Here is a 27,392-nt window from a genome sequence, read left to right as displayed (position 1 = left end):
GGTGGTTAAGTACCTACTAGGTGTCCTAGATGTCATTAAAGATTGGAGTAGAGACATTGATATTTGATCATTTGAACATTCTTGATATAAATTATGTAATAGTGTGTATGTATAAAAATTTTATTTTTAATAAATGCTTTAGCATTTGAATTTAAGTGTAAATATTTATTTGAGTGTGAGTAGGTTGGTATTTTGTTTCTGATCACTGCTCAAAAATAATACGGTATATATATACTTCACTGGTATTACTGTATAACTGTATAAGACAGTATCTAAGTTATTATTAAACCATTTAAATTGTATGAAGAACTTCTAAACTTAGGTATCTTTAACTTTTAAGGTAAAACTACGGTCTCCAGCAGACAAGTCTTGATTTAAATTACGTATTTCGGTTTGGGTATTCGCGCGAGTTTGGTACTAATAAAAAGTAACAGTTTTGTTACTGTTTGTATTTTAATTTTATTATGTTTAATTATTATTAAATAATTTAAGTATAATTATTGTGCCTACCTATTACCTATGTTTTAATACAAAAAAGTTTATAGAGCTATACGTGGTTGACGGTTGTGCAAATTTGTTTTTATTTTCAAACGTAATCATTATTTTAAAAATATTTCCTATCTCATCCCCTAATTTGATTATAATACTAAATCTCCGCCCACGGCGTATTAAAAGTTTAATTCGATTACACTTAAACAACTGCAGTCATATTAGTCGAATCTGTATTCTTAAACGTTAAACATGATAATTTTTTTAATTTTTCACAGACTTTACCTGGACTTGGAGACCGGCAGTCACCAGAACACTCTTCGTACCAGAAATCGTTACTTTTTTATAACCATACCGAATGCGAGTGCCAGTCAAGAACGGATGACTTGATGCCTAGGGACACGTTGCCTACTGCTTCCGTGGCAACCCCAGATCCGCCGCAACTATTCAGACATAGAACCGACAAAAATTATCAGTACAGGTAGATTAAATATGAATAATATGGCACGGCTTAAGATATGTATTAAATCGTGATAATATGTAACAAAAATATACAAACATTACTTGTCGAACAGCTACGTGGGTTTTGAATTTCGAATAATTATCTGTGGGAGGCTTATATATAAATATAATGTACCTATATGAGCTATATGTATTGGAATAGGATATACTTATATATTCTATACATCTTAATAATAGAACTATCTTAATATTTTTTGGTTTTGAAAATTGGAAATTTACGGGCAAGGCAAAATTTAACTGATATATTATTGTTAATTAAAAACACTAAAATATATACCTGTTAAAAAAATTAATAAAATTAGTTGATATACTGAAATCCGGTTATGGTAGGGATGGTTAGGATGTAGGATGCCTAATGAACATTGGTGTTTGTGCTCCCCCTTAAGTTCACCATTGTGTATGTCAATATTACCAAATACAATAGTCAATAACTAAATAACTTATTTTAAAATATAGTTGTAAGTGTCCGACGGAATATACTGTACGTTATTTGGCCAACGGTTCATGTTCGTGCGACTGTTTTGACAAACAACGAGAGTGCATCCGATACAAGAAAGGCAACGTTTATTTTAATCATCTTGACAGATAGTAAGTAATGGAAACATATTATACACACATTTTATTAACTAAGCATTCTCTATTAGTATATTAGCTACAATGCAAAACATAAAATATTATTAAATAATTGCAGAAAATGATTTACCAAAATCAATTATTATTGTGTAATTAAATATAAAACAATGATTCAATCATTGAACACAATCAGTAATCAGTAATTTTAACAACTTTAAACATCGTTTTTATTTTTTAACAGCTGCATAACATCGGGTCAGTGTTTGTTACCAACGTGTGAGTATGGTGTTTACTCTTCTCGGACAGGACGTTGCCCAAAACAATTTGAGACTCTGTATTCGTTAAATAAGAAACATTACTTCTAATTTAACTTGAGACTTGTGGTTTGTTTTATAGAAATATAAAGCTGGGTCCGCACAGTTTTTACAAAAACAGAACCGTAGAATGTCCCACAGTGAATAGGAAACAAATTAGTAATTAGTTCTTAAAAGCTAAAACTAAATGTTGAAAAAAACATAATTGTTTTAAAATTATCAGAAAACATCAAGTTCATATTTTGTTTCAATTTTGTTCTTTCTGTGTGGACCCAGCTTAATATATTATATGTATTCCTTCACATGTACGATATACTTATAATATAAAGGTATATGTGTATTTGTATTTATATATAAATATATAATACAATATCTACCTAATAATGTGTTCAGTGATGTGTTCGCATTTTTGTTTTAAATGTAACTTATTAAAATTTATTTTAAACGTATAATCATTAATTAAACGTAATATATGTTAGTCACTTTTAGTGATATGTATTTATATAATTTGTACATTTTTATTAATAAGTCATTTATTTATTAAATTTTCAATTTTGTATTAATAAAGCTTTAAAAATGTAATTTCATAAGTAATATAATGTACTAGGTTACTAATTTAATGTATTATAGATTATTAGATAAATATTTTTATGTGTAGTGCTTTGATATATCCAAGTTCATAAATAAATACATTATAGGCTCTACATAAAAATTAAAATATGCATTTAATGCTTTTATCATTAATTGTATAACTTTAAAAGTTTTATTATTATTATGTTTTTATATTTTAATGATAAATATTTTCTATTAGTTGGTCTCATAAAAGACATATAACTTAAAACTATGAATTAAGTAATAAATTATAAATATTCTTATTTATAGTTAGTACATTTTAATGGTATTACAGCTGTTCATAATGGTAAATAAATATACTTACCCATTAAATATTTGTAAAAATTGAAAAAGTATTGTCTATTTGATTAATAAAATAAGCATATTTGTACATTTAGACACACACTGCGTTTTTGTTATTAATTTATAAATAAAGATAATATATACTTTTTTGTGTGATCATTAATAAATATTATTTTTCAAGAAACTTAAGATTATTATTTATTATTTTGTTATTATAATCCAAGTCCTTTTTCCATGATTTAGTTTATTAGTTAGTTATCATTAATGTATTATTATAATTATCTCATTAAAGTTGGATTAATATCATAATTTTTCAGTAAAAGATTAATTATATTAACCAAAATGAGCCAAAATTCTAAATGTAAATGTGATTATGGTTATGATACATGATAAAATACTATAATGTTTTGGAAGTTTATGTAAATTACTTTTTAGAATTTAAATATATTTATATTACAAAACAATATTTCTAGTAAACTATAAACAATATAAAAACACACTTAATCATTTATTATAAAAAAAAGTGACATTGTGTATTATAAACTATTAGCAAAGTGAAATTTTCAAAGAAAATTTTACACTGCTGATATCATAAAATATAATTTAACAAACTTAAAAATAAATTATTCAACAAAATAAATGAATAAATAATATAATAGATTAATTTAACAGTAAAATAATGTCTTCTAAAATATGAACTCACTTAAAAATTATATGTTTTAATAATACAAATAGTTTGTATAATTGAATGTATAAATATAGTTATTATTAAGTAAAAAAATCACACATTTATAATTTAGATAACCTAAATTATTAAAAATATAGTATTTATTTAAAAACAATATTTTGTTAATTTTTGGGTTTTAAAAAATGATGATGTATAGTTTAAAAAAAAATACTTTATCATAATACACATACAAGTGAAAAATCAAAAGGAATGTTAAGCATACTCAAATATTTTAAATATGTCAAAAAGATTAAATTATAATAATATATAAATCTAATTGATAGTCAATAATTACTGTATGAAATATATTTTTGGAGTGTCAAATATTATAAAAAAAATATCAATGAACAGTTCAATTTTATTTAAAAAATTTAAAATAGTGAATTGTACTTTATTCTATCAATTTTAGTATTTAAAAATGGATGTTGATAATTGAAAATAAATTTGGGCCAATATAAAATTTTATTAAATTATTTAATGGTCTTTAAAAAAAAAACTATATATCAATTTTAAAACCTATTTTATGTCATTTAATATTATTTTAAATTTTTATAAAATATTACTTTCCCATAACACAGTCTTGTAACCACTCATCTGTCATTTCATCCAATTCTCTCACTTCATACACCCTAGTCAAGTTGGCTTCACGCTGTAAAGCCATTTTAGTACCTGCATACATTATTTGCAATTCCATATGACTATCTAAAAATAAATAATAATTAATACAAAATATTAAATCTCTTAATAAACTAATAAAAAATACCCCTTGGAGTGAAATAAATGAAACACATCGGAAATGACACTCGGCCATCTCCATGTTCCATCTTACAGCAATAAATTATATAACGTGGCTGATGACCTGGTAAAATTTCTCTTAGTTCTTCAAGAGTGACATCGTCCAACATTTCATCTACACATACTTGCTGTTTTTCTCTGTCCACTTTCACTATTTTTACATAATAAAAATAAAAATAAGATTCATCTTTTTAATTAAAGTATTAAAGTATTGATATTGAAAAAAACTAACTTATAAGAGCAGCATTTTTTGTTGTTTTACGGAACCGAAACTTTCTCAATGTTTCCTTAACATCATCTCCAATATCACATACTTTAGTGCCCTGTAAACACACAAAATAATGAAATAGCCAATCATTAATAAATGTATAATGTATATAGTAGGTGCTTAGGTGTATTTTGGTTTTAACAGTAAGAGAATTCCTGATCTAAAGGGACATTAGTGGTATGTTTAAAAATATATATACAATCCAAAGGACACAAAACTCATCATATTTTAATTAATTTTATAATTATTAATTTCAAATTTGGCTTAACTTATGTTAAGTAGAAAATTTTCCATTGTTATTTTTGTGATTTATAAAAAGTTGAATTATTTTATTTGGCTTATGATAAATAGCAAATGATAAAATATCATATTACAATAATGTTTACACAATATGCAATAAATGCAAAAATACTGCATATTTATTTATTTAAATACTATTCTTGCATATTATTTAAAATTTAAGAATTGTAAATTTAAATAATAAATACTTATTAACATATACCAGAAAGCCTTAATCGTCTTTATAACATTTGAAAAAATACTAAAAAGTAAGAACAACATTTTAATTATAATAAATCATTGTTTCAAATATAATGTTTACCATTTTACCACACTAATAGGTACAGTACACAATTCAAGTCTCTGGGACTAAGTACACGTTACAAATTCACAAATATAAAACAGGTGTAATAGTCAAAAATGAAAATGTTTGGTAGAAGATACAACAACACAAATAAATGATTGATAGAATATTGAAATATTTAATTAATATAGCCCTGCAACTCGCAAGGTTGTAACACTTGTAACTGTGTAAAGTATTGAGTATAAACAGTAATTATTACTAATTAATAATCGCCAATCATTATATTATTATCAGTTTAGTGATAATAACGTAAACATAAAGACGACTGAATAATAATAATATTATCGACCGAAGCATTCTTCTGATTGGTTGTTTATAATTCTTATCATTTATCTAAATAATCAATTTATTCTTATCGCTTAAAAAGTTATTACTTTAGTTGCAGCACCGAAAATTATTGTAGCCATTGTAGGCTACACTGTTTGACCACAAAAATTAAAATTAGTTTGACCATATTATTATTCTTTTACATAACTTACCTACTATAGTTATTATGATTTAAAGACTTAAAATTTTTTATAAGTTTAAAAATGTATAATCAATGGTATTTTCTCTTTATCCTGTTATATCTTACATACTTGGTAGTTAGTAGTTGGTACATGCACTATGCACTTCTATTTCTTAACATACCTATATAAATATATAAAATAATATAGCCTATTTACATAATTTCTCTTTAGTAATATCACCAATTAGTAATTGAATAATTCATGGTTGATTAAATTTATAATCATCATTGTGACAACTGACAATATTACAGATCTATAATGGATAGTTATAGTGGCGAAAGAGGCAAATACAGTTACTTGAAAGAAAACTGATGAATAACCTTGTATTGGGTTTTTTAATCTTATAGGTATAAATCAAAAAAATTTTACGAATTCTCAACTTCAAAAATTTTTGCAAATTTTCGCGATTTTGATATATTTCGTAAGCATTTTTGAACTTTATATGTTTATAAACAAAATTTTTGACTAACGATTTTTGATTTTTTTACTACGATAAGTACAACTTAAAATAAACCTTGTATTTTTTAAAGATTTTTTGGGCATTTCAAAAAAAAAAAAAAACTTAGAAAAATGTCTATATTTGTCAAAATATTTTGAAAATTTAATCTTAAATAGATAAAGTTAATACAAACATTTGGTGAAAATTTCAAGTATTTACAATGATTTGTTTTTGAGTTACAGCAGAATAAAAAAGTCAATTTGATCAAAAACTGATTATGCGCGTAAAAATCCACGTTTTTCCGTTAATTTTTTAGGGGTTATAGCAATATTTTAAATTCTGAGCGAAGTGATTGGTTATACATTTAAACAATGATGAGTGTGTTTGTGCTTTTATTTTTGTGTCTATAAGCACTTTTTGGGGCACTAAAAAAGCTTTGATTTTCAAACCTAAGGGTAGATTCTAATAGCACATTGGATCTAGTTGAGAAAAAATAATATAAAAAAAAAGGAATTTGTACACAAATTCAACTTTTTAGATTTCACCAAATTTAATTTATCGCTTTTTATTTACGATAAAATATTTCAATTATTTCTTAGCTATTAATCGGTATAAGAATTTTTTTTCTAGAAATATCAATTAAAAATAATTCATTTGGTAAGACTGTTTGAAAATTTAATTCAAATCTCTTTATATAAGTTGATAATTTCTCAATTCAAAAATATTAAATATCTATGGTCACAAATTTTATTTTCAAGCGTTTAACTGTAAGAATTTTGATAAAATTTATAAAAAATCGTGTAAATTACCATATTATTTTGTAGTTAGCCAAAGTTAGGAATTCATAAAAATATTTGTTTTTATGCCTAAGATTTAATAAATAAAAATCAATGTTTTTTATAAGTTTTTCAACATTTTTATAAAAAAAAAAATTTATTAGGAAGCCAAATCAATTTTTTTATGAGCATTATAGGTTCAAATTTTACATTAGATATAGAATATTTATCCATAAAATAATTATTTCTCTGCTTCAAACAATTTTTGATTTTATTGTATTTCAAAAACAAAAAATGGTATAGTACCTACTTAAATTTTTCACTAAATTTTCTATTATCATTTTCATTATATTTTAACTTTTTTATTCTATTTATATGAGACAAAATTAAAATATTTGTTTAGTATTTTTTCGATAATTTCTGATAAAAAATTATCACCGGGTCAAAATATTCAAAATTCTTGAACATTTAAAACATGATTTTTGACAATATATACTAGATACACGTTATTTTTGATTTTTTTTTTTTTTAAATGTTTTATATTATTTTTGATTTTTACGACGAATTTATTTAGTATTTTTACTGTTATACGGTATTTACAAAAAGATTTTATTACATTCGGAGTTATATAAGTAGATCTAATATAGTAATATAGTATACAAATAAATTATTATAAATAATTATAATAACTAAATACTAAATATAATAAACGCAAAATTTTCGGAAACAATTATTATATCAACTTACTGTAATACTAAAAATAAATAACTTTAATAGCTATATCAAGTAATATATCACAAAATATAGGTAGATACTTAGTGCACAGATCATTTCCACTGCAGGCTTGGCGCAGAATTTCTTCACGGAGAAGGATTATGAAAAAAAAATATATTATATGTATATCAGTGACATAATTTGGTCATTTTTATAGGGGGGGAAGGGGATGAAATGTTTTTATATTTTACCAAAACAATAAATTATATTATAGGGCTCATTTAGCCAAGAACCTAAATACCTAATAGATTCTTAAAAATATAATTTTCTGTTTGTAGCTATATACATTATTGTACATAGATGGATGAGGAGCAAAATGACCAGTAGCTCCTAAAACAGTTTATTGGTTTTACAATTTCATTAGAATAAAATTGGGAAATTGGGATATTGGAAACATCAATAATGTCTTGTATAAAACTAATAATATGAAAATATGTTCCTTATATCATTATTTTGTTTTTCTTAATGTATTGTTGTTATATAAATGTCACTACGTAAGATGATTTTTTATACATGCTCACTCCATTTTTATGCTTAAATTATGCATGTATTCAAATTCTGATTTTTTTTTTCAAATTTTTAAATGTAGTTATAGACGATATTTTCGAGTACTTATATTTTTCACAATATTTAAGAAGTATCCTGTATTCCTGTGGCGATACCAACTTTATTTTTTTAAATGAGAACATATTATATGTTTCATGTTTTAAAGCAAAATGTGAATCAGGTAATTTTTCTGAAAATGTTGACGTATTGTAATCGAGATTTGAACAAAAACTTTCGGAGTTATTTATTATACTTTAAATACTAAAAAAGGAGGATAATAGTCCATGTTTTGAAAATTGTCAGGTGCAATATTATTCCATAAGCATTTAGTAATAAGTAGTAATTATTAACGAATAGTTTATACTGCATACTGAATTATAATTATCGAACTCGTATTTATTTACAAATTATCTTTGTATAGTAGATTATTATCCTTAATTCTTAGTATTTAAAGTAGAATAACTCCGGAAGTTTTCATTCAAATTTCGATTATAATACATCAACATTTTTAGAAAAATTACTTGATTCATATTTTGCTTTAAAACATAATATATGTTCCCATTTGAAAAACCAATGTTGTTATCGCCATAGAACATAAAATACTTCTTAAATGTTGTGAAAAATCTAAGTACCCAAAACTATCGTCTTTAATTACATTTAAAGATTTCAAAACTCAGAATTTGAATGTGTACATAATTTAAGCATAAAAATAGGGTGAGCATGCTTAAAAAATTACCTTATATATAGTATACTTCTATGAAACGTGTTGTGGCGGGTGGCGCGGAGCGATAAACTATTTGACATACATACATTAATTTTATACAAAATCCTTCTATTTTTCGATAATAAAAAATTAATTTAATTTCTAAATACACATAATTGTTATTATTAGCATTATTGAATAATAATGCACCTATAATCTAAAAATTTTCATTCTGATCAGATAAATAATAAATTGTAACCATGATAATATTTAGAAAAAAAAGTTCCAAATAGTTCAGCCATAGGCCTATTGTTATGAATTAATTTAGGTCCTGGGGGTTTTGTGCATCCCTAGCACCCCCGGTAGTTGCGGCACTGGAGGTAACTATCCTTGGTCGGCGAGAGTAGTCGGAGTAGTCATCATACATTATACTTCAGGTATCTTGTAGAATGTGAATGTATATAGTTCCTACACAAGACCTATAGTAGGTAAAAAAAATACATATGTTAATTTCTACACGATAGAATTAGGTATATATTATGTAAATTCCTACACAGTAAAAAATAAGTAAATATGTAAGTTCCTACACTAGTACACTATAATACATATATTTTTATTCAATAATTGTAAAAATACTATATTCAATTTTTTACATAATACTATAATTTATAAGTTGTTAATCTGATGACATTGTCATACATTTTAATATGATATAAAAATTAAAATTAAATATATTTTATTTGGTTTATTTCAGGAACTTAAATGTTTAAAATAATCATATAACAGGTTAATTTTGTTTGTTGAGTACCTACTCTACATCTCTACAATATTTTTATTTATATAATTTTTTTTTCGACATATTTTTGTTTTTGTGTGACTATCTGCAGTTCTTATTTCTATGTGTATATTTACTTGAAATAGTTTAAGAATTTCAATAACTACTTTTGTAATATTGTATTAAAATGTATAAAAATGAAGTATAGATATTATTATGATATTTTAATTTTTTTAAGACAGTATCATCAGTTTGATAACTTATAAGTTAATACATTACTAGCTGTTAAGCTGTACCCGTACGGTGTCACTCGTGAAAAGAATTGCAAGTCAAATATCCTTTAAATTATAATTTTTGTTGTTAAACATAATAATACGTATCGAATGAAAAAAAAAATTATATTCTCTGGTGCCAATAGGAAAATTGATGCTTATTCCTAATGGCTAATTTTTATCTAAATTAGTGTTCGTGTTTTGAAATTTTGAAATATAATTACTATATATGAAGATGAAGAAAAATATATAAATTATGTCAAAGATATAAAAATATCTTTGTAAACGACGTTGTTTACTTTTCGATTGGGGACAAAATTGTACAGATTTAATTTGGATATCACATAAGAAAGGGCAACATATACATTATACAGTGTTCCTATATTATACATTGTAACATTGTTCCTGTGCTTTATTAATAGCCATTCAAAATAACGCTTAAATTGAAAAGAGGTAAATTTGATGGTATAATTGGTTTTACAGTTCATTAATATCATGCACTCGATCAATAAACTATTCAATTTTTTGATTGGTTTGATTTGTATAGGTAGTCTTGTACTTTCTTTAGTCTTTCTACTAAAAGAAAAAATAAATAATAAATAAACAGCGGGAAAAAATTGTAAAAACAATGCAAAAAATTACCTTAATGATAAATGGCCTGTTAATGACCTAGATAAAAAAAAAGGCAATAAGGGAGGGAATAATTTTTCGTCCATAATGATAAATCATTGAATTTAAATTTAACACAGTCGTAATAGTGACACATTCGACACCTACTGTACAGCAGAGCGATACTATAACTTGTCTACCTTTTTTTTTAATTATGACAAGAAAAACTTATGAAGAATCTTGAATTAAATTTTCAAGATTTTTTTATTCACAAACAAACATTTTATCGATATTTAGGTAGAAAAGAAAATCGAAAATTTAAAATGTTTATAATTCTATATCAATAGTTCAAAATAAATCGAAATGCTAATATAAGTACTTAAGGGAAATTGTAAGTATACTTATTTACAGACTACGGTTATTTGTTTTTGAAATAAATAACATGTAACATAATACAATATAATATAAGAAATCGTTATTTTACGCAAGATGTATAAAGAATATTCAATTTCATTAAAAATAAATTAAATTATACTGTTACGTCAAAGGTATCTACCTAAATGCTATGGTATAGTATATTTAATAATTTAATCTATTCAGTGTATATTATGGTAGGTATTTTATACTAGTTAATAGTTATGACTACACATATTTATACATATTTTTTAGACTTTGAAAAAAAAGGCGGAGTCAGATAAGTTTTTATCAGTAAATTCATGTGTTATATAACCTGCAGGTTGGGACATGATTAGCAAATACATACATAATATATGATAATATGTATATATCTTAATATTACCGTGTTTTCAAAAGTGATAACGTCGATGAAGTAATTAAATAAACATAATATTACCTATTTGGTTTCGGTATTTGCCATTCGGCAATCATCTAAGCTAAATAAAAAGCAGTTTTCCTTATTCCGTGTTCTGTGAGCAGTGTAGTGTATAATTTGTGAACAATAATTGAGCAACTTTATTACTGTTGCTTTCCCGTGTCTCAGTTTATCTTTTGACGGCTAAACCATAATACACTAACAACGTTTTATACATTTTTACTCTACGATTCACTGAATATTGTCAATTTAGGCTGTTATTTGATTTCCTGAAATGGAAAGACACACTAAGAAAACTAAAAAGGTTTGTGGAAAAAATGTTCTAATCGTTACGTCTATTTCATAAGTATAATGATCATAATTCATGATTATCTAGTTTGTGCTTTGTTGATAATTTATATAAAAAAAACGTATTTACGTATATATAAGGTATCAAGGATGCTTATTGGTAGCATCCATTATTTTCCTTCAATTATGTATTTATTCATAATTTTAAGTTTATATTGGTTCAATATTTCAAACTACTTATAGATTGGCCAAAAACTTTCTTTTTTTCCAAACGAGGATGACATTTTTTTAGTGAAAATCATATAAAATAATCTTAGAACCTATTTTAATTATGGTATTCATATAACATATAAGTTAATTTCAAAATTTCAACAATCAGAATTTGAATAAATTCATTATTAAAGATTAAATTATTAAAGCTTGATAAATCAACTCCTCGTATTGATATATTATGTATTTTAACTTAACTTTTGAAATGTAAATCATAACATTGAGAAGTGGTGTAAGTAGGTTAATCAGTATGTCCGGGTATTTATTTTTGTCATCTGTAAAAATATTATTTTGTTAAAAATTAGAAGAAAAAAATCATTAGTTTTAACTTTTTTATTTAAATAGATAATTTTCAATAACTGTGGCCATTGTATTTAAAATATAAAAGTTGTTTTATTCTTAGATATACTAATTTAAAATCTTAAAAAATTAAACCTAAATTGCTTTATTTATTCTGTTCTGATATACATATTATATAGCTATAAAAAAAGAATGTTTTGAAATGTATTTAAATTAGAGGAAGTTGTATACATAATATGTCACTGCTGGTGGATAATGATGGTTTTTACATTGAAATATATTTTTTGATTATATACTGACTTAGAATTCAGGGTCAGTGTTGAATAAAGAAGGTCATACAGATATGATTTACACAATATATATGTCTTCTTTTGCTAATTTAATATTATATATATTATAACTTACATAAGTTAATTGTTTATTTTATTACCCTTATAATTATTATACATTTATAATTGTTGAAGAGATATAATATTTAGATTGTTTATTAAATGTCTTAATGTATCTTAAGATAATAATTGTATTTTATTTTAAAATTAAAAAAAATTATATCTTATCTAGAGGTAAGTTAGGTATTCCTTTTTTACAAAATTAATAATTACCTAAATAGAGAACATTCATAATGTTTTAAGTATAAAAATGTATAAAAAAATTATATAGTATTCAAATTGTTATGATTTGGTGTCATTTCTATGAACTAATTACATTGGATTTAATTTTTGTTGTTGAATGAATTTCAGCATGATATAAAGAAAACTGTTATATTAATTATTAAAAAAAAATCCCTAAATCAAGATAGATAAATTATAATTAAGCAACATAAATTATAATAATCTATAATATCAATTTTATTTTACATAAATATATGTTGCTAAGTTTATTTCAGAATAATATATCTATGACTTATGACCTCCATTTATTAGTCACTGTCTTTTTTTGTGTTTTTTCTTTCTGCTAGGAACTATTCTCTATTTTATATTACGACCTATCTAATATCTTATGTAATAATCTATCATTTCGCAGAATGTGAAGTCACCTTAAATCAACTTATACTCTGAACAGCTAGAGGACATACTGCGGCCTGACAAAAATTGATTGTTCTGTTTATCATTACGTGATAGCTATAATGAACTTGATCTTAATTACTGAGTGTCGAGTGGAAATTCACATGAGAACCAATTTGATGTGTTCTCTTGTTGAACAGAGTGTAATCTCCAACCTCTGCATTATTGCTTTTAATTATGTATTAACTTGGTACTTGATATGGCATTTAATTTTTAAATATATCAATCCATGGAAACTGGAAAAGTTGCCAGTTGAAGTCGGAGGATCAGTTTTTGAATATTTTAAAAATAAAAATAAATTTGTATACATTTATTTGAAATACCCTAACTCGTACTTAAGTCTAAACTTTTAATTGAATACTTATTACTAAAATCAATAACAATTCTAACTACCTAGTTCTTTTTCTTATTTTAATTTATAGTTATATACACAGAACCACCCAAATTTTGTGTTACAATAATGATGGTGATTGCGTATAAACTAAAATAATCCTCACAATTTAGATCATACAAAATTTGGAAGATTCTGCTTACACAGCTGATCTATTCATTATTAAATTAAACATTTATGGTAAGTGTCCGTGCGGAAGTGCAACTTATCTATTACTATGACCAGTAGATAGGCTACAAATTACAATTGATGTTATCATTATTGCCTTAAGCTATTATTTAACTCTTTACTACAAACCTTCACATTCTTGAGTTCAGTAGCTTTATAGTATATAGAAGGGGGTCAGCAAAAATTTGAACTTACCTGTGTCCGTTCCGTATTTCAGTTAACCTCATATGAATTTTTAAAATCATAAAAATAAAACTTTGTTTACAAGCACAGTGATTCAATTATCATTCAAATGTCTTTGATTTGGTTAATTTAATAACTTTAATGTTTAAATGATGACTATAAAGTGAAATATACAAAAGAAATAGGTATAGTATTGAGTCTATTGACACAGATGCTAATAATTGTATGCGTATAGAGTATACCATATTTATTTAAATTTATTAAAATAAGTAGTTAAACATTCATTGCCAATTGCCAACTTCAAATATAATATCTAACATTATGTAGTTTATCAATTAAAAGTTTTAACTTTATGTATTTAATTAAAATTAAAATTTTGTTTATTTCAATAGTCATAATAGTTTTAGTATAAACTATGATAGAAAAATTTACACATTTTGTAAACTTAAACAATTCAGTAAGTTAAAAATTGTAAATGATTGAATCTTAAAAAAATAAGCTGGGTAGATGTATGAGTCATTGATAATTAATGGCTTATAGATTTACTATAGTTTACAATTTTTTTTGAACTACAGTAGAATCTTTATAGTCTGGACGGCATATTATTTAATTTGTTTGTAAATACAATTAACTTATGTAGTTTATTTGGAACTCAATTAATCTATAAAATATTTTTATTGACAAATACAATTTCGTCGTTTTATTACCTATTTTTATAATTTAAAATGCAATAAATATAAAAGTGGCGTGAATAAAAATAAAAAACTTAGTGGTTTGAGTAGGTTATCTTGAAAAACCTCCGGCAATCCGGACGATGCTCAATTATAATAAATAACTATCAAGGCTCTACTGTACTATTGATTTGTTTATGTGAGAGAATTTGATAATAATTAACTAAAAATGTATTAAGTTGACAAGAATGACTTTAACTGAAAATATAATTATTTAAAATTTTAACACTCATATGATTATCTTTGTTAACTTTAATTTTAGAGAATATAACAATGATCCATAATAAATGTAAAATATAATTATATGATTACTCTAAGGAACAGAGACATAATTGATTATTTTTCTATTACTTTTATCAGGAGACGATTGATATTTTCTATCATCAGTAATATTAAATACAGCATTTTTTTTAGTTACATAATTAAATGTATGTAAAAACACACTATAGTTACAATGTATTTTTTCGTACAGTGTATCTATGTATTTTTAAAACTATTTAAAACTAATTTATCTTTTATTATTAAGAGAAGAGTAAAATATTTTCAAGAGAGGCCTATTTTCTTTTTAAATTAGAAATGGTTAATTTATATTTTTTATCATAGCTTCATTGTGATATTGTTAACCTTATGTATTGATATATTGTGTAGTAATTAACACGGTTTTAATGATTTTTCACAGATAGTTGAAGAAGATGATACTTATAAAAATGATAAAACAAAACCAGAAGTAAATCAAACTAAATATTTACTGTATAGTGTTATTGTTATAACTTTTGTGGTAATATATTGTAAGTGGAATTTAATCTATATATTTTTTATGATAATCATTTACTGTCAGTTAAGTAAATTTTAAAAATTTCAGCTTATTACACTATATATAAATCAGATTTTGGATCAGATAAAGTTGTTAAAAAGCAACCGTTATCAGAACCTGTTTATGCTGTTATTATTGATGCAGGAAGTACTGGTTCAAGGGTATTAGCATTAGCTTTTAAAAAAACATCAAGTACCTAAACAAAACATTTAATATTATATTATTATTTAATACTTATTATTATTTTATAGGTGGTTCTTTAGAGCTAGAAGATGAATTATTTGTACAAGTTAAACCAGGCTTATCTAGTTTTGCTGATAATCCAAAAAAAGTAAATGTTGTGTTTTTAACAAATATATTTAATTTAATGTTTAAAGTACATTAAATTTTGTTTGTATTTTAGGGTGCTGAATCAATTGATCAGTTATTGGCCAAGGCTAAAAATTTTGTGCCAAAACAGTATTGGAAAAATACACCACTTGCAATGAGAGCAACAGCTGGTTTAAGGTTACTACCAACTGAAAAAGCAGATGGAATTCTCAATGAAGTATTTTGTGTTTTTCTGAAAAAAATAAATGCTAAATTTATTTTAAAAATGATTTGCATTTTTTTTATAGGTAATACAATTATTTAAACATAATCCATTTTATACAAATGAAAATTCAGTGGCTATCATGGATGGTATTGACGAGGGTCTTTTTTCATGGTTTACAGTGAATTTTCTTCTTGGTAAAAACATACATTTACACTTATCTAAAAATATATTTATTTATACAGTAGTTATAAAAATGTATTTATTTTTCAGATCGATTGAATGGTAAATTGACAAATACAGTAGCTGCTCTTGATTTAGGTGGTGGTTCTATACAGATCACATTTATCCCTACTGATAGTAAACAAATAATAAAAGAATTACCAGAGTTTATTACAGAGTATTCGATAATGAACGAGAAAATAAACTTGTATAGCCACAGGTATACTTAAAATTTAACTCTATTATTATTATATTATATTAACTAAATAAAAATATATTTTAGTTATTTAGGGTTGGGATTAATGGCAGCACGAAAGAGTGTGTTTACTGTTGATGGTGACTTGTTAAATGTAACTAGCCCTTGTGTTCAAGAGGCGGCCAAAGGAACACCTTATAAATTTGCTCAAAATACCTACCATGTAACGTACGTTTTTAATTTAAATTGCTGTATTAAGAATTGTTTAAGACAAGCTATTTATTTATATTATAATATTTTAGTCTAAAACTATTACTTTGGACTTACTTTGCGTATATACTAGTACATATTAGTCATATTATCATATTATAATTAATTTATTTCAGTGGGGCGCCATCGAAAAAAGGTCCAGCTGTTGATTATCAATTGTGTAAGAGTATCATTGAAGCTGTAGTTAAAACTATATATACTGATAAACCCAAAGATTTGCTTAATCAAAAAATAGTAGCATTTTCATATTTTTATGACAGAGCTCAAGATGCTGGTCTGGTCGGTGTGTATTAGGCATTAAAAATGAATATAAATAGCAGTTAGTTGTTACCATTTTATTTATAGCTATTATAATTTTTTAGGCGAAGAAGGAGGTGAAGTAACCATAAAATCATTTTATGATGCAGCAGAGAAAGGTAATCTGTTTTTATTAATAATTAAACATTATTTTAAATAATAACTTTTAATTTTCCAGAATGTTCCAATACAAGTTATAATGAACTACGTCCATTTAAATGTCTTGATTTAACTTATATTTCCGTTTTATTGGAACAAGGTTTTGGTTTACCAGTGGAAACCTCAGTTTCTGTAAGTCTTTCATATTTTATTTTCATGTGTAATTATTAAATTATTTATTAAAATCTAATATAATTATAAATTTGTCATTTAGTTATTGAATACTATTGACGGGCATGAAATAAGCTGGGCACTTGGAGCGGCTTACCATATTTTACAAAATGGACTTTAAATCAAACTGCCATTTTTTAAAAACCAATAACCATGGTGACCGAAGATCAAAAACTAGTTTATATTTTATTGCCCAATTGTTCATGTTTATTGTTTAATTCTTTGCAGTTCAAACATTGTATTTGTAATATTATTACAATTATATTAAATTGCATTTTAATTTTTAATTTTTTATTATTAATGTATTTGTTATTTTATGTTTATTTCAACTAATTATTTGATTTGAAATACTTGTATTGTAGATTAAAATTTTTTCAACAATATAATTTATAGTGATAATGATATGTAACAATTATGTGAGTTTTCTTTAAACAAAATATTTTGTATTTCAATGCCATAATTATCTACTTAATTGTTTGATTAAATAAAATTGTAGTCAAATGGTTTTGTAATTATTTAATTAACAATAAAACTAAACTACACGAGCACATCATTAAAATCTCATTACATTTTTAAAAACAAGAGTTCAGAAGTTGTAATTGAGATCATTGCAATACTTTAAGAGTTAAGCAAAGATATGTACAAAATAATAACAACATTTATTGCATGTTTATTCATTTTTTTAGATACAAAAAAGATTTACAAAGTTAATATAAATACATAGTAATATAATATATAAATATTCTAATACCTATATTGAGACATTGTTTTTTCTAATTTAACCAAAAACAAAATTGAACCCTAACATTTGTTTATTTTTATACTACAGACAATGATGATAAGTTTTAGTAATCTAACTGTGGTATTTTATAAAATATTGTATATTATAGTTACTGAATTTATTGCAGTAAAAATAAAATGAGAAAATTATTCAATTAATATGTAATAAATAACCAACTCAATATTTTATCTAGAGTGTTTTTATGCTTTTATTTAGTGAAAGTTCAAAATTGTGTTTTATAAATAGTAGTAAAAAAAATATATAGGTACAAACTGAGAAAACGAAAATAACTGTTTCCAAATTAAAAAGTACTTCAGTTAATATTTAATTATTATAAAATTTACAGTATACATTATTTTAGCAGTTATCAATGTAATCCTACAACAGTTGCACTAATGTTATAGGTGTGTTTTTTTATCAATTTATTTGTAATAAGCAATTTAAAAAAAACGATTTCTTGTAAATCTATTTAAGAAAGAATGATACTCTTAAATTTTGAAACTTTATATTAAATTAAATTTCTAAAGCTGCATTATAGTTAATAAAAACTTACTTTATAAAAATATCAACCAAATAAGCAACAGTTGGAATTTGTGTTTAGTGACATAATAAATTACATGATATAATACTTTTAGATCTGATATTCTAATTTTATGATAAGTCTATAATCTAGTACACTTCTGATATTTTGACATTTAATGGATTCAAATTTTAAACTGGTCAAAAAACTACAGAATAATTTAGTATACAAAATAAAAACCTTCAATAAAGCAAAATGAAGAAGAACCCTGTGTGTAATTATTAGAATCTAAGTAACTACATTATGTCAATTTTAATTTTTAACCTAATTAGAAATATGTAAAAATATAAATATATCTATCACTTGGTCATTCTGCAGAATACTGACAATTTTTAGTAAATTTATCAATCAAAAGATTAAAGATTTAATGAAAAAAATAAATATCAATTAGATTAAGAATCTGATTTTTTTTTTTACTACAATATTTTGCTTGAATCTACATGGAATAAGTCAACAATATAATATATACATTATATTTTACACAATGTATTATTTGCATCAAATTTCCAAACAAAGTAGCGTCACAACAACTTTTATTGCTCAAAAAAATAATTTTGGAAAAAAAAGAAACACATAATTGAAAAAAGTTAGTTTCCTTGTTTTTGCGTAAAATACAAAAATCACCATATTTATTTTATTATTAGGTAAATTAATAAAAGATACTAACAATTTTTTTTCTTATTATTTAAATAAAAAATATAATTGTAAATATTTTGACAGCCTTTAGTTACTAATTTGTTAGAATTCAAAGTTAAAATAATTAACAAATCTACAAAATTGGAAAACATTAAAGTATCACTATTTGTTGATTGTTTAATTTAGCAAATTTATCATGTTAATCAAAGGAAATCATCTTGAACTAGGTCAGGAGGAAATCGCATACCTCTTCTTTTCAAAGACCGTTCAATAGATTTTGCTTTTTCAATCTTGGCATCTTGCTCTTGTTTTTGTAACGCTAGAATGTCTCCAATTGATACTCTTTCAAACATTTGATCGGCCTCTTTTAAGGCGTCCTAGAAACACAAAAATCAATAATTATTTATTATCAATGTTAAAGTTTAATTCAATATTTTAAATATAATCTTACTATTTCTCCAAGTAATACAACATTTTCTCCTCTCACCAAAAATACACCTCTGGGTATATCACCAAATTTCTTGCCCACATGTATACGCTCAACTGTTTGTTGAAGCAACAAATTGGCGTATTGGTCAACACTCCGTAAGTATCCAATAAGTGTTCTGCCATCACGTAAAAGAACCATAAGCTTTTCTATAATACAAAAAAAAAAAACATTAAACAATAAATTTTCATACAATATTATCTTGAATCAAACATGATCTAAAAACATTATGCTGACAAAATATTCATTTTACACTTACTGTCCAATTCGTACAAAAGCGTAGCAGTTCTAGGTGGAAAAGAGTTCATCGTAGTTAAACAAGGATTATTATAAGATTGTAAATTTGAAAAAATAACAGTTCGGAACCATGTTAAGTAATACTTCTATATCTACCTATTACCTACTTATAAATCACATTATTACACACTGGAAATAATAATAATAATAACAAAAAAAAGTACTCACGAGTTATCTATGACAGATAAGTAATTTTGATAACAATGATAACAAAACTGTTATATTAAAATATATATTGTAGGCTATAAAAGAAAATAGTATTGTTCTGTGGTATAAGGCATTTAGGAGTTTAGGACATTTATCACGTATTTATGCGTATTTTGGCATTATAACTCTTAATAACCGTGACTTGTTAGTATCGGTTTTACTATATAACGCAGAAAAGTCAGGCGAATATTGTAAGTTTTAACCATAGATATAATATATGTTATAAATATTTTTATGTATCCGTGGTTTTAACCGGCCATTTCGATATGGAAAACTTTATCATTTAACTGTTTGACAACGGCAAAAAATACTTTATTTTTATATATACTGTACAGTTATGATAGTAATTTTTTTTTTATCTATTGCCGTCGGTCGTGAACAAGGTGTATTTGATACACCTTGGTCGTGAAAAAATGGAATCGCTTATCAACCATTATAATTTTTTCAAAAATATTATTTCTGGTGTACTTAAGAGGACCGTTGGACAATCTATTTTATATAAAGTTACAGGTGCTGTGTTCAAAATGGTCGATCAAAATCAGGAACACAAATCTGATAGTCCCGATTTATATGATACGGCAGATGTTTTCAATTACGTGCTGTACCGAGACCGACCAGAATGGAAGGACGTTCAACCAATTGCTCAAGATGATGGTCCAGCTCGAGTGGTTCAGATAGCATACTCCACCAAATGTAACAAATAAGAAATACATTCCATTAGACTAGTATAAATTATTTGTATTATTTCATAGGCCCTATGTATCTGTTTTTATAGTTTCAGATGTATATGACTATTTCAGAGCTGTTCTTAAATCGGGAGAGAAGTCTCTTAGGGCTCTGAGTTTGGTTACAGATGCTATAACTTTAAACCCAGCTAATTATACTGTATGGATATATCGGTAAATAATTTGCTAATATGTTCACTCAGTCAAAAATATTAATCACTTTTTCTTTCAGATTAGAAATTGTAAAACACTTGAAAGTAGACTTACACAATGAATTAGATTACATATCAAATGTGATCCGTGAGTTCACTAAAAATTACCAAGTGTGGTATGTATTGTGTATTTATGTTTACTCCATTCACGTTAGCAAAGAATCTTGGCGGTAAACCAGCTTTTGTCAGGCCAGACATATCTGTCACCTCTACATAGTCAACTATCTGTACGTTTGTCATATAGTAAAGCTACGCACAAGTCAGCCGCCGAGGTACCTTCTAAACGTTGATGGAGTATAACATATTGTACATACTGTCTTAAAATATTAAATTACCATCTAATAATCTGATTTTAATTAATTTAATTTTTAGGCAATATCGTAAGACTATTGTAGAAATGTTAAATGATCCATCAGGTGAACTAGAATTTACAGCTGATATTTTAGATATGGATTCTAAAAATTACCATGCCTGGCAATACAGACAATGGGTCCTCACTACATTCAGGTAATACAATAATAGTTAAATGCGCAATAAGACGTTTGTCTAATATTTAATTTGTGTTTATTTTAGCGAGTTAATGGAAAATGAGTTAAATTTTGTTGATAATTTAATATCTCAAGATATGCGAAATAATTCTGCTTGGAATCAACGTTATTTTGTTATAAATAATTCAGATCCTAATCCTGATGTGATTAATAAAGAACTTGAGTATACATTTGGTAAAATACAAATTTTATCAAAAAATGAAAGTGCATGGAACTATTTAAGGGGGTAATATTATAATCATATACTTTAAATAGGACATATTAGTTGAGATTAATTAATTAACATTTGTTTTTGAAATAGATTATTGTTATACTCAGAGAATGGTGTCTTGGAAGATAAAGTTCGTGATTTTTGTTCAAATTTATATAATAAGGGAAATAGATCAGTACACCTCATGTCTTGTTTGATTGATTTGACTGATGCAGATGAATCTACTGATCCAGAGAACGTTGAAAAAATTAAATTTGCACTTAAAGTATGTGTACTGAATTGATTTATAAATATATATATGTATATGTTACAGTAAAAGACATTATTGTTATTTACTAGAAAATAACATTATTTTGATATATAACGTCATTTATTGTAACATATACATACTTTGTTTTTAACCAATAGTAATATAATAAATATTTTTTATTTTAGTTATGTTTTGATTTGGCATCCGATTATGATCCTATACGTCGTTATTATTGGGCATATATATCTAAAGATATTGAAATTAAATTCAATTTCAAAGAACATGACACTAAAATTATGATTGAATAATAGAATGAACTAAAAGAATTTATATCTTTTTAAACATTTTTTATAATTTAACAATATTGTAGTTATAAGGGAAAATTTAATATTGAAATTCTTAATTCAATATAATTTTATATTTGTATTTTAACTGTAAAACTATCTTTTATGTCATGTTCTCTTTGATATTTAGACAAATTACATTTTTAATGTTTGTATTTATTTTCTGTATTTTTATTTATTTATTTATTATTATCTTTGCTCTTAGTTTAAATTTCAAATATTGTATAAAACTATATTGTTATATGAATGGCCATTTTCTAAATAAATGAATAAACATGATATTAATTTGTGTAACATCAATTACCTAGCTATTAATACAAAATAGTCTATTAAAAAAAAAAAAAATTAATATGTCGTTTAATACTTTTTTTTAGTATTTATTAATTATAAACTAAGGAGTCAACCTACTACATTTAAAGTATAATGTAAGAATTGATAGTAGTAGATAATATGATGTATAAATAACACCAATCTATAAAAGGTACTGAATACTAAGTTGTAGGTATTTGTAGTGACATGGTCAAAATCTGTGTTCATCATTAATTATTATGTTATTCATCGACAAGTTAATGAAGTTAAAAACATTGCATTTTAATAGCTTAAGTAAATGTGATTCAATATAGATATGTCTGTAAATTGTTAAATCTGCAGCATTAATTGATTTTGGAATTAGTATAATAATAGATCTATATTGTGAAATGTACATAAACTATAAATTGTTTCAAAATCAATTATTTTTGTTTTGTTTTTCAAACTTAAATAATTTTTTTTGTTGATTTGATATAAAAAAAGTGGGTATTGTTCTGCTGTATAGTAGAGATGGAAAGTAGGTCACTGGTCTCTATAACGGGTGTGTTAAATTTGAATGCATTGATAGGTATCATTGTACATGAAAAACAATTCTGAATGGAGATGATTTGTCAGTCAATGATAATTTGTAAGATATATTATATTATTACCTATATTTAAATTGTAATATATCATTATTTTATATGATTTCAAAAAAAATTTTCATTTCATACGCTCATAACATTTTTTCTATATTGACACTAGAATTTCTTTTTACAGTTACTTGAAGGAAAACTCATGAATAACCTTTTTTAACATTAGGTATAAATCACAAAAATTTTATGAATTTTCAACTTTAAAATTTCTTGCAAATTTTCGCGATTTTGATATACTTTGTAAATTTTTGAACTTTAAATGCTTATAAACAAAAATTGTGACTAATGATTTTTGATTTTTTTTTACTACGATAAGTACAACTTATAATAAGCCTTGAATAAAATTTTAAAGATTTTTTGGATAGCCAAATTTTTTTTATCGGCATTTCAAGAAAAAAAACTTAGAAAAGTAGAAAATTTCAATTGTCTATAAGTAGCTTAAAAAAGGTCAAAATAAGGAAAATTTAATCGTAAATAGATAACGTTAATATAAACATTTTGTGAAAATTTCAAGTATTTACAATGATTTTTTTATGAGTTACAACAAAATCAAAAAATTCCCTTTTTTCTGTTATTTTTTCAGGTTTTTTCACGACGTTTTTGAAAATTACTGGAAATTGATGAATTTTCCTATTCAAAGAAGGGCTGAAATCAAAAATCGAAGCATTATTACTACTCCAAAACGTGATGACAGACACAAAAAAAAAAAAACACATATTTGTAAAATCAATACATTCATTACTCCGTTCAGAATCTAAAAAAATAAATAAATAAATAGTATGTTGTACAGTTAAAGTTCTTCTCTTTCTAGCATGAAAATTTGGTTGTTTAACTTGAATACAGCCCAAATGTTTCTTTCTTTTTTGAAATGGTATACACATACGTTTGTAAGACTGAGACAATACGTGCGAGTGAACCATCCTCTTAACAATGTAAGTTCACACTATATAAAATAGTATATTAATAGTATACCTATTTAAAAAAATAATAATGTTAAGTATAAATATTTATTGGACTTTTTTTTATCAGAATTTTTGGTAGAATATCACTGTTCCCTATGATCCACTGATTTTACAATATACTAAATTTCAGGTACGTATACAAAAAAAATTTCGGGGGTTTACAAAATTTAGAAATACAAATCGTGTCGCAAAATAATAAACAATTTTTTCTTCGTTACTCGAAAATATTTCGGTGGAGGGGGGTTGAACCACATACACAATGGGAGGTTATATAATATATATTTATCGACCTAGTGGTCTTTAAGGTTCTGTGGTATTATCAATATTGATAAATGTTATCAGATTTTTATTTTACCGGTTACTGGTTAGTATTATATTATTATTATATTGGCGCTTGCCGGTTACTTACCTGTTTTAAAACCTATGTTATTATAATATCTGTGGACTGACTGGACTGCGGTATTGCTGTAAGCCAGTAATTAACTCCTCTTCTTACTTCTTCCGGTTCTTCGTGAAACCGTTGTTAAAGTCCAAAAGTTGATGACTTTTAAAAGACTAACAACATTCAAAAAATTACGATTTGTTAAGGTAAATACTTATTTATAATTACTCTTGAGTCCATGATCGTCATTTTAGTTATTCTTATTAAAATTTGTTCCGCTCTCAAAAGTTTTAACAAAACAATAACGTATCAACACATTAAGATACAAAACAAATATTATGAGTCATACCTTACACAATACTTAGTAGTGAATTCAGTAGGTAATAATATAAAACAATGTTTTATAAAATTTCAAGCAAGAATGTTTTGTTACTAAGAATTATTTATTTAAATAATAATGGTTACCTAAAATAGATGGCATCTTAACTTTTTGTTTCCACCATTAACATTATAATATTTATATATATAATATTTTTTTTAAATCTATGCATTTGTTCATAAAATAAATTAAAAATATAATACTTAATGTTATCCGCTGAGTAAGCTTTAATATAAAAATGAGAACAGTAAATCTATAAAGATAAATAAATTGCATAAGTAATAATAATAATAATAATAATAATAATTAATGATTCACATAATATGAATATACCTAGGTATTTTAAAATGAATAATATGGTGCTTGTTTTTAAAAAAAAAAAATGTTCATTAATATTAAGTATAATTTGTTATATTTTATATTAAATATTAGAGATTTATAATTTATTTAAAAGTATTGTGAATATTAATTCTTTTATTCTTATGTGAAAATGTTTTATTTATGTAATCAAATATTTTTTCAGTTAATCATACGTACAATGTCATCTTCAGCATTAGAGAAAATTCCAGACGTAGATATTGATGACAAAGGCCGTTATAAATACATTTTGATTAAGGTTACAGATCAAAATGATTCTTCTAACCAATCAAAATATGTTGTACGGGGTGGTCAAAGATTTGACTTTCACGGTAAGCATTAATTTTTTTGAATTATATTAAGTTAAAATCAATTTGATTCTATATCAATTTTCAGTTGATATATAAATATTTTAATGTAACAAAGTACTTGTTAATTAAATTTAATCATTTAAGTAGGTAATGAAATTCAATATATTTTAACAATTTAGTACAAAAATATGTATATAAAATAGATAATTTTACCATGCCCTGTTTTTTACGTATTAGATATTAATGTGTATGATATTATATATTATTATTTATAATATTTCATTCTGATGTGTTATTATAGTATTTAAGTAAGTCGAGTATATAAAATTAATAGAATATTAATTTTAAAATAGTAATAAGTAATAACCTCAATAATAATCAATGTAAAGTTTGCAAGTATTTTTATATTATAGTGGATTTACTGTATTTTTCAGTTGTATTTATTAAAAATTAATTGTGTATTGATTTAAGAAATTATCTTTTAACTTTTATAGTTAAGACATTATTTTATTTTATTATTACTATAAAAAGTTACTTAAGAAAAATTTACTTTAATATCAGCAAATAGGTTATATGTTAGTAGTGTAATTCATGTTTAAATTTTCTAACATTTATTAGATTTTTTTGTCCACAGTTTTTTTTAAAACTTTTATTTACTGTTAGGTATCAAGTCTGTTAATAAGTATTAATTTCAATATAATATTCATTGTTCTAATTTAGAGTTTTTCTTAAGTTTGATTTCTTATGTCATAAAGTGAGATTTGGATATGTTCATATCCAAAGATCTTGACAAAATGTATACCTCATACACTCATTTTTTATATTTGTGATTGTTTCAATCTACTCAGGATCTTGTATAAAATCTAAATAATTTTTATTAATTATACTTAGTTACTACATCTAATGAATGGGAACTTGATGTAGTAATTTTAAAAACCATTGGAAAAGAAAGTACAAAATATTAATTTACAAGTGCGTGTAAAAATCATTTATATTTAGACACAATTATATTATATTTATTAACAAATTTAATGTATACATTTTAAAAGGTTTAGTCTCTTTAGAACATATATCGTTTAAACAATATTAAATAATTTAAAAATTATAAGATTTATTAGTTTTGTTATTATTTTATTAAATGTTATGAATAATATTATTCTGTGTTTGTTGGGATTACAAATGTATTCAAAACAATTCATCAACTTTTTTTTTTTATCAGTGATATAAATTTTAATTTTTCAT

General features: G+C 24.3%; 6 protein-coding genes across 9 annotated transcripts in view; 4 read left to right on the top strand and 2 right to left on the bottom strand.

Moving 5' to 3' along the window:
- LOC113556991 overlaps positions 1-2,323 on the top strand; it is a 39,605-nt gene extending 37,282 nt beyond the window's left edge. Inside the window, exons 4-6 of the mRNA XM_026962250.1 lie at positions 768-970; positions 1,468-1,599; positions 1,826-2,323. Of these exons, the coding sequence (XP_026818051.1) occupies positions 768-970; positions 1,468-1,599; positions 1,826-1,949 (459 nt within the window). The 3' untranslated portion in view covers positions 1,950-2,323. The remainder of the gene's footprint in view (positions 1-767; positions 971-1,467; positions 1,600-1,825) is intronic.
- Positions 2,324-3,979: 1,656 nt separating this feature from the next.
- LOC113557539 (glia maturation factor beta) lies at positions 3,980-5,468 on the bottom strand. The gene is made up of 4 exons (XM_026963114.1): positions 5,205-5,468; positions 4,568-4,658; positions 4,304-4,486; positions 3,980-4,242 (listed from the first exon to the last, which is right to left on the bottom strand). Exons 1-4 carry the CDS (start codon positions 5,205-5,207, stop codon positions 4,100-4,102), a joined length of 420 nt encoding a protein of 139 aa, XP_026818915.1. The 5' UTR covers positions 5,208-5,468; the 3' UTR covers positions 3,980-4,099.
- Positions 5,469-11,454: 5,986 nt separating this feature from the next.
- LOC113556152 (ectonucleoside triphosphate diphosphohydrolase 5-like) lies at positions 11,455-17,806 on the top strand. The gene is made up of 12 exons (XM_026960928.1): positions 11,455-11,785; positions 15,556-15,664; positions 15,739-15,882; positions 15,942-16,021; positions 16,094-16,237; positions 16,308-16,419; positions 16,496-16,664; positions 16,728-16,868; positions 17,027-17,193; positions 17,273-17,326; positions 17,386-17,498; positions 17,581-17,806. Exons 1-12 carry the CDS (start codon positions 11,756-11,758, stop codon positions 17,656-17,658), a joined length of 1,341 nt encoding a protein of 446 aa, XP_026816729.1. The 5' UTR covers positions 11,455-11,755; the 3' UTR covers positions 17,659-17,806.
- Positions 17,807-19,503: 1,697 nt separating this feature from the next.
- On the bottom strand, positions 19,504-20,464 carry LOC113555959 (U6 snRNA-associated Sm-like protein LSm1). Its single transcript, XM_026960609.1, has 3 exons — positions 20,281-20,464; positions 19,986-20,170; positions 19,504-19,911 (listed from the first exon to the last, which is right to left on the bottom strand). Exons 1-3 carry the CDS (start codon positions 20,327-20,329, stop codon positions 19,738-19,740), a joined length of 408 nt encoding a protein of 135 aa, XP_026816410.1. The 5' UTR covers positions 20,330-20,464; the 3' UTR covers positions 19,504-19,737.
- Positions 20,465-20,556: 92 nt separating this feature from the next.
- Positions 20,557-23,001, top strand: LOC113555957 (protein farnesyltransferase/geranylgeranyltransferase type-1 subunit alpha). 3 transcript variants are annotated; one of them, XM_026960608.1, is made up of 8 exons: positions 20,557-20,716; positions 21,036-21,218; positions 21,301-21,424; positions 21,483-21,578; positions 21,835-21,969; positions 22,036-22,236; positions 22,312-22,486; positions 22,657-23,001. In XM_026960608.1, the coding sequence occupies exons 2-8, from the start codon at positions 21,050-21,052 to the stop codon at positions 22,777-22,779; spliced, it is 1,023 nt and encodes a 340-aa protein (XP_026816409.1). In that variant the 5' UTR covers positions 20,557-20,716; positions 21,036-21,049; the 3' UTR covers positions 22,780-23,001. The 3 variants fall into 3 exon arrangements, with proteins under 3 accessions (XP_026816409.1, XP_026816408.1, XP_026816407.1); XM_026960607.1 differs by having other exon boundaries at positions 21,030-21,218; positions 22,657-22,997; XM_026960606.1 differs by lacking the exon at positions 20,557-20,716 and having other exon boundaries at positions 20,860-21,218; positions 22,657-23,000.
- Positions 23,002-25,104: 2,103 nt separating this feature from the next.
- Positions 25,105-27,392, top strand: part of LOC113557509 (14 kDa phosphohistidine phosphatase) — a 153,322-nt gene continuing 151,034 nt past the window's right edge. Inside the window, exons 1-2 of one of the 2 annotated variants that reach the window (XM_026963077.1) lie at positions 25,105-25,309; positions 26,006-26,171. In XM_026963077.1, coding sequence (XP_026818878.1) covers positions 25,262-25,309; positions 26,006-26,171 — 214 coding nt within the window. In that variant the 5' untranslated portion in view covers positions 25,105-25,261. The remainder of the gene's footprint in view (positions 25,310-26,005; positions 26,172-27,392) is intronic. The other variant, XM_026963078.1, reaches the window with a different exon arrangement.

This window comes from Rhopalosiphum maidis, chromosome 4 (genome assembly GCF_003676215.2).
Source record: "Rhopalosiphum maidis isolate BTI-1 chromosome 4, ASM367621v3, whole genome shotgun sequence".
Taxonomy (NCBI): domain Eukaryota; kingdom Metazoa; phylum Arthropoda; class Insecta; order Hemiptera; family Aphididae; genus Rhopalosiphum; species Rhopalosiphum maidis.
This window is presented reverse-complemented; position numbering and strand designations above follow the sequence as displayed.